Source organism: Tasmannia lanceolata, unplaced genomic scaffold (assembly GCF_043159265.1).
Source record: "Tasmannia lanceolata isolate RefF3 unplaced genomic scaffold, GAP_Taslan_0.1 ptg000013l, whole genome shotgun sequence".
NCBI classification, from domain to species: Eukaryota; Viridiplantae; Streptophyta; class Magnoliopsida; order Canellales; family Winteraceae; genus Tasmannia; species Tasmannia lanceolata.
The window spans coordinates 22,968,158-22,985,117 of NW_027518690.1; the positions used below are offsets into that span (position 1 = coordinate 22,968,158).

The following is a 16,960-nucleotide window of genomic DNA, read 5'->3' on the forward strand; positions in this document are numbered from 1 at the left end:
GTGTCTAGATTAGGCCGTAGTCCATCTTTCAATGGCTACGATCGGTCCTAGGTACACAAACAAAGTCATGAGTCGAGATCCTCTCTCCACTCCGCTAGATTAGGGTTAGGATTGATGCCTTCAGGTAACACTGATAAAATGTGCGAAGATTAAAAAACTTTTCCTTTGGGGTTAGGATGTAAATCCCATTCATTTCCAAAGATCTCATAGGATTACTCATTCATGATCCATCTGTTGAAAGCAATCTTATGCTATCTCATCTCATCTTGATCTCATCTTGTTGTTGATATCCATCATTCAGATTTTAGATCTGGTCCTTGACCCTACTTTTGTCATTCTTATGGCCATGGTCTATTATCTGAGCCATTGATTGATCCAATGTTTATCATATATCTTTTACCCCTGGATCATATCGAAATCATTGATGAAAAAGTTTGATCTCACCTGTATTCTTTGAGTGCATGATCGTTGTTGAGATCGAAACTTATTTTGATTAAGGATGTTTATCGTTCCTGACTCTTTCATTCCCAAAAGAAGAACGGTTATACCCAAAGAACACCTTAAGGAATAGATTGAGGATTCTTTCCAAATTAACATACCCGTTGATGTATTTCAAGATTACTCTTTTCTCTATTTGTTCAGAATCTTTATCTCATGATTATTGATCTAGTATGTTAACTTCCAATCAGGATTCTGAAAGATAGCAACCATCGCTTCAAAAAAGGGCACCCAAGCTAAACCTACCTGGTCTAGACCTACCTCAGTGTCTAGACTTGTTCGTCATTTTGATCCCACTGTGTCACCAACAGCACCTTTACCATCTTCACCAGAGTTGTCAGGTTCTTTTGAAGTCAACCAAATGGCTAATGATCCAGTGGACCCCATGATAACTATACAGGAAATGTTGAGAAATATGTGTCGAGATATAGCAGGGTTGAAAGATGAGGTGACTCATCTAAAAGACCAGAGTACTCAAAAGATCTCTACTTCTAAAGATCCCACCATTCAGCCTCCTCCGGCCACATCTCCTAACCTCACCAGACCAGTCATCTCTCCCGTAGAGATCGATCTAGAAGATGAGCAATATGCTGGGGAATACTTTGTCCCTCCGGTTAACAAGGAGAATGAGTTGTTCGATAAGTATGAGAAGATGGCTCGTGACATTGAGAGCATGAAGGTTCAAGCGTCCAAGGGATTCGATATTTCTGAATTTCTGGTGTCCCCTAATGCCATATTCCCGCCTAAGTTCAAGGCACCAGACTATGACAAATATGATGGAACTGGGTGTCCGAGAAACCACGTCAGATGGTTCATCACTCTTTCCCAGCAGCATGGCTTAAGTCGAGAGCAGATGGCTCATTTGTTTCCTATGTCTCTTATAGGGGTAGCCAAAAGATGGTTTTTGAGGTTGAAACCAGAAGAGATTAGGACATTAGAAGAAATCTCTAACCGATTCGTAGAACAATTCTCCATGGAGGAAGGGATCGAGGTCACTAAAAGAGATCTGAAGCTGTTGAAGCAGAATCCTCAGGAGACATTCACATCTTTCATTAGGCGCTGGAGGCGCAAGTCTGCCCAACTGAGCCATAGAATGTCAGAGGAAGACCAGATAAAGTTGGTCCTCAAGAGCTTGTCCCCGCAGTACTTTCACTTCATGGCGCCGCAGCACTATCAGAATTTCGATCATTTGATTAAGACCGGCACCCAGATCGAGGATGCTATTGCTAAGGGCCTCCGAGCCAAAACGCTATCTGATGTCCGAGAGGGGAAGAGGCCTATGATCCAACCGAAGGAAGTACAAGCAGTCAGTTATACCAGACCAGTGGCCAAGCCTGTTGATGAAGTTGTTAGACCAATGGTGACGAAGCAGTTCAGGCAGTTTGACCCATTACCATTTCCACTGCCCATGATACTTAAGAAGTTGATCAGAGACAAGAAGATCAGACTTCCGGATGTCAAACCTGTACCTAATCCGCTGCCCGGAAACTGGAGAAGGGATCAATACTGTGAATATCACAGGGGCCCGGGACACATGACTGAGAACTGTTTGGCCTTGAAGCACGCGATTCAGAACATGATCGATAAAGATGAGCTTGCAGTTGAAAGGCCGAATATCACTCAGAATCCTCTCCCCAACCACCGTGCTGTTGCTCCTCCCACTACAAACGCTATCTTTGTAGATGAGCCCATCCTTGATCCCTCTACTCTCATTTGCGCTATTACATCTGATAAAACATATGTTTTGAAGTTTGACGATGAAGAGCTCAGAGAATTCAGAGAAAAAGAACCTTATGTGCTGTCGTTTGACGATGCTGAACTCACTGAGTCATCTTCAGCCCAGTCATATGCGCTTCAGAATGTTGGTCTGGAAGAAGCAAAGGAAGCCACCTATGTTCTAAGGATGGAGGACTTTGAAGAGGATGTCAGTAATGCACCTTATGTTTTCAGAACGGACGAAGACGAACTGCTGTTGCTGGATGATCAGTGTAACGAGATGCGTCACATGACCCGAGGTGGGCGAGTGTTCAAACCACCAGAATTGAGTGTAGAAAACCCGGCAGGGGTTGCAAGAAACTCAGAAAATCAGAGGCAGAATAAAGTGAGCGCAGACGAAGAAGATGAGAGCCTGTTAAAGCAGCTGAAAAAGACTCAGGCTAATATCTCGGTATGGGGTTTACTAATGGCCTCATCGAAGCACAGAAAGCTAGTCCTTCAAGAGCTTAATGCAGCACAAGTTTCTGTTAATACCTCACCTGACGAGCTTGTCAGTCTCGTAGCCATGGCCAGAGCTGCGAAAACATTGTCATTCGCTGATGACGATTTACCTCCTGAGGGCCGAGACCATACTAAGCCTCTTAAAATCACAGTCTTCTGTAACAAGAAGAAGGTGCCAGAGGTGTTGGTTGATAACGGCTCTGCACTGAATGTTTGCCCATTAAGCACCGCAGCAACCCTGGGGTTCAGTCCTGAGAATTTTATTCCATCCGAGCAGGGTATTCTAGCATATGATGGCACTCGCCGAGATGTAATCGGGACTTTGGTCACTGAGATACAGATTGGCGGAGAAGACTTTGAGGTAGAATTTCAAGTCTTAGATATTAAAGCTTCATTCTTACTGTTGCTTGGCCGTCCTTGGATGCACAAGGTCGGGGTTGTTCCGTCTACTCTCCACCAAAAACTGAAGTTCATTCGCAGGAACAGAGTGATAACGGTAAAGGGGGATCCTGATCTCGAGATAGGGCAGATCACTCCGGACATAACTGGGGAAAGATCCGAAGATATCAATTTGACGGGGTTTTCACTAGAGGTGACTACGATCACTTTCAAAGAGGCTTTGAATGAGGAAATTTGTTTCCTGACCAGTACGAATTCGAATGTCATCAGAATGATTCGCCGACAGGGCTATATGCCAGGCGCCGGGTTAGGCAAATATCATCAGGGTTTGACCGAGTTTCCTGTGTTCAAAACATTCAATGGTTTGTTCGGACTGGGTTACAAGCCTACAAAGAAGGAAATTGTAGAGATGAAGCAGTTGATGCTGAAATGGGCAGAAAACCGTCGTCGGGGCTTGGGGTTACCAATGGCACCCATTGATTTGAAAATGAACGGCCGATTCCGAAAAGAAGGCGCAGCCTTTCCTTTCTGTGGCTTTGCAGAGTTTTGGTTGGATGAGAGCACAGGGCAGATGCTTCCGGGGTTTGAGATTTTCTTCGATCTTGAGCTAGAAGATGAGCCAGTGGGTATGCAGATTGTAGAGACAGAGTCTGAGGCTGATTGGACAGAGCACATAGAGCCGAGTCTTCTGAATTCACTTTTTCAAGAAGGGTCACAGACTGTGGCCGTGATTGGCAGGAGCCCGCTGATACTGGACCCAACTCGTCTTATCACCCCGGCTGAGGAACCTCTGACTAACTGGACTTCTCAAGTCCTACCCCAGGTTATTTTCCAGTACAAACGAATCCCTTCAGAAAAGTCAGTCGTCCATAAATACGTGTCAGTCTCCGGGTTTGATTTAGAGTCTATATCTTCTAATGAGTCTTTTGATGCAGGTACCATAGATGACCATTCACCTGAGATCGGCGACGTTTCTTCCTTTTCAAGCGAGATTGAGTTGGAGTCTGTTCATAATAAAGCATCTGTTGCTGTTTCCTTTTATAGTCCTGAGTCAGTTGACGCAGGTGTCAACATTTCCATCGAGTCTGTAAAAATGAGTCCAAAGTTCATTGTACCCCCCGATGAGGGTAATTCGTCTGTTGATGTATATGATTCAAATTCCAATGAAATGAAGGATTCTTCTTTTGAGTACATTCCTGTCTCTATTTCATCTGCTGAATCTGCTCTAAAATCTGATAATCTTAAAAATAACAATCAAGACTCCCCCTCTGATGAGGATGCCGACGAAACTCCCCCTGAAATCAGACATATGATCCAACAGGAGGAGAGTCGCCGAGCAAAACCACTTGATGAGGAAGTTGAAACTGTGAACATTGGTGATGAAACCTCAATTCAGGAAATAAAGATCGGCAAAACTTTATCTCCTGAAGAACGTGAGGAATTGATCACCCTGCTTAAAGAGTTCAAAGAAGTTTTTGCTTGGTCTTACGATGATATGCCAGGATTAAGTGAGGAAATCGTCCAGCACAGATTACCCTTAATCCTTGGTGCTAAGCCAAAGAAGCAAAAACTCCGAAAGCTCAAAACAGAATGGGAGTTGAAAGTCTATGAAGAAGTGAAGAAATTGTTAGAAGTAAAATTCATCCAGGTGGTGGAATATCCTGAATGGCTCGCTAACATAGTACCGGTGCCCAAAAAGGACGGGAAAGTCAGAATGTGTGTTGATTTTAGAGATTTAAACAAAGCAAGTCCTAAAGATGACTTTCCTCTTCCAAGCATTGATCTCCTGGTGGATAACACTGCTGGACATGCTCTTTTATCCTTTATGGACGGATTCTCAGGGTACAATCAGATTAAAATGGCACCTGAAGACATGTTGAAGACAGCGTTCATCACTCAGTGGGGTACATATTGCTATAGAGTGATGCCGTTTGGCTTGAAAAATGCTGGTGCTACATATCAAAGAGCTGCCACGACTCTTCTTCATGATATGATTCACAAAGAGGTTGAAGTTTACGTTGATGACATGATCGTAAAGGGGAAGACTCGGCCTGAGCACACTGTTGCCCTGAGAAAGTTTTTTGAGCGGATCAGGAAGTATCAGCTTCGTCTGAACCCGAGTAAATGTGTATTTGGCGTTACGTCAGGAAAACTCTTGGGGTTTATGGTCAGCGAAAGAGGGATCGAAGTGGACCCGCAAAAGATCAAGGCGATTCAAGAAATGCAGCCGCCGACGACAGAAAGGCAGATCCGAGGTTTCCTTGGCAAAGTTCAGTATCTGAGACGGTTCATAGCACATCTGACGATGACGTGTGAACCCATTTTCAAGCTTCTGAAGAAGAATTCCTCGAACAAGTGGAATGAAGAGTGCCAGGAGGCTTTTGAAAAGGTTAAGCAATGCCTATCATTGCCCCCTGTTCTTTCGCCAGTTATTCCAGGCCAACCGTTGCTGTTGTACTTATCTATCACGGATACAGCGATGGGTTGCATGCTTGCTCAGCAGGATCTTGAGTCTAAGAAAGAAAGACCCATTTACTACATCAGCAAGAAGATGCTAGAGTATGAATTAAAATACACTGTTTTGGAGAAGACTTGTCTCGCATTAGTTTGGGCAACCCAGAGGCTTAGACATTATTTGCTTTCAAACAAGGTTCTTCTGCTTTCACGAATGGACCCTCTAAAGTACTTGTTTGAGAAACCTGCCCTTACAGGAAGGACTGCAAGGTGGTTATTGTTATTGTCTGAGTTCGACATCACTTATGTCGCTCAGAAATCAGTTAAGGGGCGGGTTATAGCTGAACAATTGGCCGATGCTCCAGTTGAGGAGAATGCTGTTCTAAAAGCCGAATTCCCTGATGAAGAAATTATGGATATCGAAGAAGAAGAGGTTCTCAGCACCAAGTGGTTAATGTACTTTGATGGAGCCGTAAACAGTCGTGGGCAAGGAGTAGGTGCAGTCTTGGTCTCCCCGAAGAAAGAATACATTCCTATCTCCATCAAGTTGCAGTTCGAGTGCACCAACAACATGGCAGAGTACGAAGCCTGTATTGCCGGACTTGAAGCAGCCTTAGCTTTGCAGATTCAAGATATTGATGTGTTCGGGGATTCCATCCTGATCATTTACCAGATTAATGGGCAATGGAAAACTCGAGAAGATAGATTGATCCCTTATAATATGTATTTGGAATCTCTAGTCCAGAAATTCAAGAGCGTCACATTTACTCACTTATCAAGGACCAGAAATCATTTTGCTGATGCTTTGGCCACTTTGGCCTCGATGTTAGATATCTCCGCTACAATGGAAGTTCAACCGTTAGCCATCAGACTGCAATGGGCACCTGCGCACGTAAATGCTATAGAGATTTCAGCTAGATGTCCAGATGGGAAGCCTTGGTACACAGATATCAGAAACCTCATTTCAGGCAAGGGTCATCCTCCGGAAGCTTCAAGCAAGGAAAGGAAAACTCTCCAGAAGTTATCTGCGAATTTCATCATTTGCGGTGAAGAGCTGTATAGAAGGTCATTTGATGGCATACAACTCCTTTGTGTTGATGAAGATAAAGCTGCGGAGCTTATTGAGCAGACTCATGAGGGTGTTTGTGGACCTCATATGAACGGGAAGATGCTATCTAGAAAGATCCTTAGACTTGGATTCTATTGGCCTACAATGGAAACAGACTGCTTCGCATTTGTAAAAAAATGCCATAAGTGTCAAGTCTATGCGAATCTTATTCATGTTCCTCCTTCGGAGTTGCACTCCCTGACTTCGCCGTGGCCGTTTTCGGTATGGGGAATAGACATCATTGGGAAGATTTATCCGAGATCCTCGAGCGGACATGAGTACATTCTGGTGGCTATTGATTATTTCACAAAGTGGATAGAGGCTGCATCTTATGCTTCCATCACTTCGAACACAGTTGCGAAGTTCATCCGTACCAATATAATTTGCAGATACGGAGTACCTCACGAGTTGATTTCAGATAATGGATCACATTTCAAGAAAGAGGTGTTACACCTGTGTGAAGAGTTCAAGATAAGGCATCACAAGTCGTCTCCTTACAGGCCGCAGACGAATGGGGCCGTTGAAGCAGCAAATAAGAACATCAAAGTCATTATCAGTAAGATGACTGAGACATATAAGGACTGGTCGAACAAACTTCCTTATGCCTTATGGGCTTATAGAACATCGATCAGGTCTTCAACAGGCGTGACTCCGTATTCTTTGGTGTACGGAATGGAGGCTGTTCTCCCTGTTGAGTTAAGAATCCCCTCTTTGAGAGTGATGGTGGAGGCCGATCTGCCAGAGTCAGAATGGGCAAAGGCCAGACACAATGAGCTACAGATGATAGATGAGAAGAGGCTGAGAGCCTTGTATCATATCCAGGGATATCAGAGACGGATTGAGAGAGCTTTCAATAAGAAGGTTCGTGTCCGAGATTTGAAGCCTGGAGATCTTGTATTGAAGTCCTACAGGGCACCGGTATTTGACCCAAGAGGAAAATTCAGGCCAAACTGGTCTGGTCCTTACATTGTTGATGAAGTCCTGCCTGGAAAAGCCGTAAGACTCCTCAATGAAAATGGAGAAAAATTAAATGAACCTACAAACCTGGATCAATTAAAGAAATATTATGCTTAAATACACTAGGAGGCCATCCTTGGACGATTTAAGCTTCAAGCCATACCCAAATATTTTAAACTATTTGCAAACCCTTTGGGCCTAGAAAAGAATGAATGATGAAACCCCCTTTTGCTAAAAGAACCTTTGAGCCGAAAGAAAGTCAAAATTTATTTGTTAAACTTAAACCAGGGGCATCTTTTATGACTTTCGTCATAAAAGATTTTACGTCCGAACTACACGTGACCTGATTCCCAATTTCTTTGGGGATACGTAGGCAGTCTGGAGGATCCAGATTCGGTCAAAATACATGCAAACATACCAAATTCTAACCGGTTTGAACCTAAGCCTACCCGAAAGTCCTTCTAGTGTACTCAGGCCCAGGTTTGTAGAGAAACAGAAATAAAGAAAAATGATGGAGTCTTAGACCCGCTAGACTGAAAACCCGCAAGGGCGGTCTAGGCAAAAGTTAGAATCATTCACCCGCTAAGCTGAAAACCCGAAAGGGCGGCTTAGGCAAAAATCAGGGTACTGAGCCTGCTGGATGGAAAATCTGCAAGGGCAGACAGTCCAGGCAAAAATTAAGGCATGCGGTCCGCCGAATCGAAAACCTGAAAAGGCGATTTGGTCATGGCAGTGACTTCATGAGGAGATGGCAGAGCTTTAAAAGCCAGCTTAACTTTCAGCTTCTTTGGCACCTTCTCAAAGTCTAAGTAAGCGCCATCAAGACTTCTTCTGATACTCTTTGAGTTAGAGAGGTTGAAACCGAGCAATCTAAAGGGATAATAGCCATGACGAAAATACCAAAAAGGGGGTTGAAGTACCTTTAAACGCGGTATTCAAAAGATTCCAAGAGTGGTTGACTTTTACCATTTTAAAAAAAAAAAAAAAATCTTATCAGACTAAGAAGCAGATTTCAGTCTCTCTTAATGTTCGAGTCGTGTGTTCGTCAGTTGTCTCGTTCGTGGTTTGTCAAAGTGTTTCCTTGTTGAGTCGAGGTCAGTTGTCAGAATCCTGTTTAGTTAAAATCCCTCCCCAAGCCGGGGTGGCAAGAAAAATAAAGGGTAAAGCAGAACTCTCAGGAGAAGCAGAGAATTTGTGGCTTTTGTGAACAAGTACAAAGTAGAGCAGAGTTCGGAAGATTGATAGGCTTTTAGCCCAGTTCCAACGTTAGCAGATGGCAGTGATGAAGCAGGATTTTGAGCAGAACCATGTTCTTGTATTTTTAAGAGCCTTATAAGCCCAAGTGTTCATCAGAAAAGTTTGTAACCCCAAGTGTACATTAATGAAAGCCTTTGGCCCATTTTTCTTGTGTTGCTCTCCAAATGAATTTTGTTATGGAAGTAATCATACTAGGGGCATCTTTTATGACTCACGTCATAAAAGATGTCAAATACACATTGATATTTGAAATGGACATTCTCCTCAAATAGAGACTAGAGAGTTTGAACATGCTCTTTTGGTTCAAGCTCTCCTGTCGAGTATTTGGTTCGTGTTGCTTTGGTAAAGCTTCAATCTCTAAAAAAAATAAAATAATAATAATAATAATAATAAGAAGAATGACTCTTTGAGCGTGGCATTTGGGACTTTTTAAGTGTCCGCAGTGTGTCCCTACCTAACAAGTTGGGAGTCAGGCATACCTGTGAGGGGGTTTGTATGGATCCGTGTTGCATGACGGGCATACAAATCTGGATTTATATGGAACCGTGTTACACCACGGGCATATAAATCTGGGATCTTATGAGATAATTTAGCAATTCCTTTGTTGATGTGAGACTCTTTGAGTAGTTGAGACCCTTCGAGTGTTACAGACTCTTCGGGTAGTTGAGACTCTTTGAGTATAAATGTTTTGTGTTGATTTGAGACTCTTTGAGTAGTTGAGACCCTTCGAGTGTTACAGACTCTTCGGGTAGTTGAGACTCTTTGAGTATAAATGTTTTGAGACTCTTTGAGTAGTTGAGACCCTTCGAGTGTTGCAGACTCTTCGGGTAGTAGAGGCTCTTTGAGTATAAATGTGTTTTGTGTTGATTTGAGACTCTTTGAGTAATTAAGACCCTTCGAGTGTTGCAGACTCTTCGGGTAGTTGAGGCTCTTTGAGTATAAATGTTTTTTGTGTTGATTTGAGACTCTTTGAGTAGTTGAGACCCTTTGAGTGTTACAGACTCTTCGGGTAGTTGAGACTCTTTGAGCATAAATGTTTTTTTTGTGTTGATTTGAGACTCTTTGAGTAGTTGAGACCCTTTGAGTGTTACAGACTCTTCGGGTAGTTGAGACTCTTTGAGTATAAATGTTTCGCCATGATTTGAGACTCTTTGAGTAGTTGAGACCCTTCGAGTGTTACAGACTCTTCGGGTAGTTGAGACTTTTTGAGTATAAATGATCTTTGTTGATTTGAGACTCTTTGAGTAGTTGAGATCCTTTGAGTGTTAGTTGAGACTCTTTGAGTATAAATGTTTTTGTGATGTATTTGAGACTCTTTGAGTAGTTGAGATCCTTTGAGTGTTATAGACTCTTCGGGTAGTTGAGACTTTTTGAGTATAAATGATCTTTGTTGATTTGAGACTCTTTGAGTAGTTGAGATCCTTTGAGTGTTACAGACTCTTCGGGTAGTTGAGACCTTTTTTTAGTATAAATGTTTTGCGTTAATTTGAGACTCTTTGAGTAGTTAAGGCCCTTTGAGTGTTACAGACTCTTCGGGTAGTTGAGACTTTTTGAGTATAAATGTTTTGCGTTAATTTGAGACTCTTTGAGTAGTTAAGGCCCTTTGAGTGCTACAGACTCTTCGGGTAGTTGAGGCTCTTTGAGTATAAAGATTTCTATGTGTTTGAAGCTCTCTGAGTGTTTGATTTGAGACTCTATGAGTGTTACATACTCTTTGAGTAATTTGATTTGATATTGTTTGAAGGGTTGATTTACGTCTGCATCGATAGTGGTCTGCTTTCTTTGAGGTAATTTCATTGGGTTCGTTTTCTTAAAAGCTTTATTTTAACAGAGTATGTTTGTGTTTGCTTTAAAAGAGTCTTTGCGTATTGATTTAAATAGTTGAGTTGTGAGTATTAGAGAGAAGCCATCTCATTGAGATGTCATGATTGCCGAGTTACGGGTCGGTGAGAGGTTATCTCCCATTTGCTTGTTGTTTATGAGTCTCTTAATGTTACTTTGTTGTGTGCCCTTGTGAATACCACCCTTAGAAACCGAGAACCCAAAAATTTGCTTTGCTTTTGGGTCAGTCAAAATGTGTCGTCTGTTCAGCTTTGCCATTCGCGTGTTACACACGCTCTGCCAAAGAGGGGCATCTGTAGACACCCCATTTTGATCGGACCGAAGTTCGCTATGCTTGGGCGAAACCCCATCCAATCATTTCCGCCATGTTTCGCACTTTTCCGTTAAGTGTTGAGAGAGATTATTCCCAAGAATTCGAGCAAGAGAGAATTTGGATCCGATTGATGGGCCCATCTTGAGCATTTGTTTAGATTTGGATCAAACAGGGTGGCCCGCGCATTGTTTTAGTGAAAAATGAGTTTTGAACCTACTTCGATCCAACACCTAAAGATGATCATCAAGAGAACGGTCAAGATCTCAGAGAAGTCGTTTTAACAACCAATTTTGTTACGATCATCAGGTTGAGTTACTCGGATCAGCCCATTGAAATGATTTAGGAGGACACAACCTACTTAGGTAGGGGACCCATCAATTGGATGGTCTGGATCGTCATAGAGGAATGATTTAAGGGGGCACAACCAATTTACATTACGACCCACCATTTGAACGGTCAAGATCATCAATTGTCGCCCATCAAATGGACGGTTCGGATCATCAAATGGGAGTGATTTAAAAATGGGGTAACATATTCACATTTTGATCTATTGGATGGCTTGGATCAGCCCATAGGATTGATTAGCGGAGCACAAATTAAATCACATTGTCGCCCATCAAATGAACGGTTCCGATCATACTTTGGAGTGGGGCATATGATTTTATGCACAATTGGGAATTTGGTCACATATGGGACCCATTTGGATTATCTTTTACCTACTCAAAAGGACTTTAAAAAACATGCATGGGGCCACACACATGTCAAAATTCAATGTCCACAATGGTGGCCACCTACCATGGAATATGTCCACAATGGTGGCCACCTACCATGGAATAAGTCCACAATGGTGGCCACCACCCTCCCATTCCTTTGCTATAAATGGTTCAATGAGGGTGAGTAAGGAAGAAGAACTCATTTCTCTTCTATCATGTGTTCTAACAAAGTTGCTATGTGGGGTTGAAAAGAAAAAAGAAAGAAAAAGAAACAAGAAAAGAAGAAAAAGAAACAAAAAAGAAGGAAAAAGAGAAAGAAAACGGAAGCGATCGCACGGAGGCGGGATTTTCGAGTTTTTCGGCTCTCGGATTCGGCGAGGATTTCGATCACAGGTAGGTACACCGTTCTCGGAATTTTTTTAGAATTATTTGGTATATTTTCGGATTTTTGCATGATTTTTAACAAAGAAAACTAAACGATATACTAAACAGATTCCAAAAATAATGAAATTTCGTGGGAAAATAATATGATAATGATACATTCTACCATGAATTTGTGAGAATTTTTGGATTTTGTTTGGTATATAATTTTATGCTTTCTTTGAAAATCAGCAGATTTTGGGGGAATTTGTACTGACATTAGATCACAAAGAAAATTCTTAAAATTTTTACAGTAGTCTTATATCTCATATTTCTTGCTTCTATAAAAGTTTCAATTACTTTGGATCTTGTTTTACATGGGATGTAGTGTTAATTCATAATCTGGTCTAACAATTGAAAAATTCGAAACTGATAGTAAATAGTTTTCTAAATTCATGAAAATCTCACAGCATGCTACTTTCACTTATATCTTACTAATGTAGAAATTTCATGGAATTTAGATTTCTATTTCTAGTAGTTTCTGTGTTATTTTTTCAATCTGGTCAATTAATTGTTAAATCAAAATTAAATATGAGCTTAATGTAAAAAACTATTAAAATCTTCCAGCAAGCTACATCTCATCATATCTTGCTGCTGTATAAGTTTCAACTCATTTCGAATTCGTTTGCAACAATTTCACTTGTAAAATCACTCATATGCTTAAAATTGATAAAATCCATTGAAAATCCGAAATTAATTGAAAATCACCTGAAAATCTCTAAAGAACCTTAAATCTCTGTCATATATTAATCCTTAATACATTGAAACAGAAATCTTGGGATCTTTAGATTTCCCTGGAAAAATGGCCAATGCATCCATAATCGTATCTCAATTGCAACCGATCTTTGACAAATTTGAATACTTAAGCTATAGCACGTTGTTGGCTCCGAGGTTCACTGTCCACGGAAATCCTGAGATATGCCAGGCAATAAGATGCTATAACCTAAGTATTAAATTGCGCAAGGAAAGAGCGCACGATTCCCTTCGTTGGATGCTATCCTGGGCCGAAACTGGTGAACCCTAGAACCATTGGTAATCCTTGAATGTCCAAAAACTGAAAATCCTTGAAATCTAAAATTCATTAACCTCGAGAATTTAAATCGATTTGTCTTGTGTCTCTCGGAACTATTGGATTATGGTTTCCGTCTTAAGAACCATTAGAGCCCACTTTAGGAACACTGGTGTCGTGTAGTGTCCTAAGTTTTAGGGAGTCCTAGAGTTAGGAGTCCAGCCTCATCACGGACGCTTGCTATGTATAGCAACCGTGCCATAGGTCTAGTTACACTAGTCACCCGATCTTTTCGTAGGACAAGCCTAGTAAACTAGGATGTAGGCTAACCTGCATTAGTCTAAGGGACAACTTGCATTTAGATAAGAATCATATAGCATCTTAGATGGAATCCTAAAATAATAAAATCCTCAACTTGAATTAAATAACTTCTCTTAAAACTGTTGAAACAGTCAATCCCGTCTAGGTCGGTGTCTTAGTTGAGTTAGGCATATGTAGCTTAGCTTAGGTGCACCGAACTACGTCGACTCTGATCCCAGTGAGGCTTGGGTACGTAGGCAGCTTGGATGTCTGACGGCATACCACCCGCGAGTCGGCACCACAACAAATTGTGGTGTTTTGGATATTAATTTTCTTATAAATGCTTAATCAAATCATTTAGGGCTTTCCATGAAATTAGAATTCTAGGAGAACTTTCACTTAGATTGAACCCAGACAAATTAATAAATCAAGATACACATTTAGGATTCCCATTGAAATTAGATTTTAGGATGCATGTCACTTAGTTCGCACATTAACATAGGGTTGAATGAGCCATTTAAAATAAATTTAAAAGAGTTAACTTTTAGAATTGAAGACCGATTATCGGGCAGGAATGGTGCATATGGTGGATAAATCCCCATACCTTCCATTCTTGTAACCAGGTAGCGAGTCTAGATTTCTGGTTAATTATGGGTCCTAGATCCCACATCTAGGTGGCGACTCTGTCAGTCTCTTTTGTGTGGAATTCGGATTGTCTTAGTGATCCCAAGTTCACATAAAAGACGAATTAAAATCAATAATGAAAGGCACACGCCAATCGCGTGGGTACGAGAGACCAAGAGAAGAGAGCGCGGCGGCTCGCGCCCCACGCCCCTCTCGCGGGATCGGGGCCCACAGTTCCAATAGAACCTCTCAAGATCAACCGTACAGTCGACCATGCCAGGTACTGTTTCGCGAACAGATACCCATGGTCGTGGTCGACCGTGAGCGTTTCTAACCGCGACTCTTGATATTGCGGAATCCTCTGCTTTGGCTTGGTTTTAGGGATTCTCTTGCATGGATTACACACCCTTAAACCTTTATTTGTATGAGATAGACCATAGTACCAATGAAGTGACCTTCAAATTAGGAATCCCCCCAAAGAACTTCATGATGATTTGTTTAGAGATCCTTTGTTTACTATTGAAATTGGCCGTGATTGTTGTCCTTACCAATGGATCTTTTGGCAAATTAGGGAGTGACAATCGATCAACTCATAAAGGTTGGGTTCAAGTATGGTAAGTAATATGGAATTACTTGGTTCTCCCTCACTTGCAGCTAGATCTGCACCGTTATTGAACTATAAAAAAGATCATTGAACTCTGACCCAAAGGCTATCTAAACTTGTGAAACTCATTGAATACTTTGTCTTTAGAGTTCAACATTCTCCTCATTAAAATTCCCATGGTTTAAATATATTGTTTCGACAAATTGGCTTACGTTACAACCCTCCTTTTTTACATTTATTATCTCTATGACTTGAATTTAAGAACTTTGGACCTCTGATCTAGAGACAATTATTGATCCCGCTAATGGGGGATAAACGTTGGCCTTGTCGACAAGTTATTTTCTAGAGCTGTTAACGACCGGCTTTTAAATGCAGCGTGTCTATCTGAACCTTAGGGTTCTGTAGGACTCTGTGGATTTATCAAACTCCGAACTAAGTCTCCATCCCTTTGAATTTATCGAATTATATATTGTGTTAAGAATCATTGAATTTCTGAAATATGAATCCATAGAACAGTCTTCGAACCTAGGCATTGATTTCCAAATTGTGAATCAAAAAGAATTGTTAAACATTGGTTATTTGTCCTTGTTTTCTCTTTTCTTGGCCTGCATAGCATAACTGTAGTATTACTTTATTACTTTTATGGGCTTTCGCTTATATGTGGATTAACAACATTTCAGATACCGAAAGCTAACTCTCGTGGAGGCTGTGGCGGGAGCTTTGCGTCATTTGGTTATTGAAGAATAGGACTTTGAATTTATTATAGTAGGGTGAGTACTTTATTTGAAAGGTAAAACAACACATTTTCAGAAGCTTTAACTTTTATACTTTGGCCATGTGGATGGAAGTGGGATTTGGGTCAATTGATATTATTGTTAACTGATTTTGGTTAGCATAGTGTTCTAATGCTTGGTTTTTCTCATTTATCTTGAATAGGAACTTGAGATTGAAGGCCTTGCACTATGGGGTTCGACTTGTGGTGTATGGCATTCTCTCATATTGAACTGTGTATACAGTTCAGGGCATGACAATTACCGTGCCCAATCCACTCCGTGGGGCCCGCCCCTTGGAGATGTTGAAAACACGTCTACACAAAGAGGGAGAATCCACATATATAGCCGAGGAATCTTTTATTCCTTTCCGATGTGGGATCTTACAATCCACCCCAGTTTGGGGCCCGACTGTAAGCTGAGTGGTCTAACCCTTGGCATTTTTCTATCTTGTTCCGATGATGACAACACACAAGAGAGCCCAAAGAGTCAATAAGATTCAAGGAACTAAAGACTTCAAGAAAATAAAAGTGAAGCTTATTGAAGATCACGTTCAAGTCAATATCATTTTAGAGTATAAAAATACAATCCCCACTTAGTATCCATCAAGAGACACTTAAGGGTATTTTAATTAATCTAAAATAAGTTAAATATGAAAGGGAAATCAAGTGGAACAAATTCCTTAAGCAAAATGAAGAGAAGAAATAAAGAAGGCATGAGAAATGAAAAAGTCATGATACGAGAAAATGACCATGAGAAGACAAATGAAAAAGGGCATGAGATTAAAATCCATTATTAGATCCATCAAGAGGTAAAGGCCTTTCAAATAAGATAAAATAAGTTAAAGAAACCAAATGAATCAAAAGCCTCAAGCAAGAAAGAAGAATAAAATAAAAAGGCACTAGAGTTATTATGGTTCGGTCGATTGAAGGCCATCTGACCTCAAATAAAAAAAATCCAGTATGTGCTCTTCGGCTGACCGATGGTCGGTTCGGTCGACTGAAGCATGTTTTGCGAGTTTTTAAAATATGCTGCAGCGGCTAGTTTTCTAGCCATTAGAGATATTCCAAAAGGCTAGTTTTAGCCTCCACGCTCTATAAAAAGGTTGTTTCACCCCTTAATCAACACACACATTTTGAACATCTTTGTGTGATTTTATACCCTAAGTTCCTCTCTTAGATTATCTTGAAGTGATTGGATTCTAATCTTCATCTTGCACATTTTTTTCTTTGTTCTAGAGTGATTACTCTTACTCTTATTGTATCAGCCTAGTAAAGAGGCATTGTACTTGTTCTTTCTTTTATTATTTGGAAACTGTTCGGAGTTACAGAGCCATCTCAGTGTGCAAGTGCTTGGGAGACACAGAGCCTTCTCCGTCAGCATGTGCAGAGCCACCTCGTTGTAATTGGTTTGATCTTCACCATTAACAAGATCCGTTTAGTGAAGCCACCTTGAGTTTACGTGGAATAGATGTA

The 16,960-nt window shown here is 41.1% G+C and overlaps 1 protein-coding gene across 1 annotated transcript; it reads left to right on the forward strand.

Annotated features, from left to right (window-relative positions):
- Positions 1-859: 859 nt before the first annotated feature.
- On the forward strand, positions 860-4,236 carry LOC143891083 (uncharacterized). The gene is made up of 2 exons (XM_077395733.1): positions 860-3,937; positions 4,050-4,236. Exons 1-2 carry the CDS (start codon positions 860-862, stop codon positions 4,056-4,058), a joined length of 3,087 nt encoding a protein of 1,028 aa, XP_077251848.1. The 3' UTR covers positions 4,059-4,236.
- Positions 4,237-16,960: the final 12,724 nt, after the last annotated feature.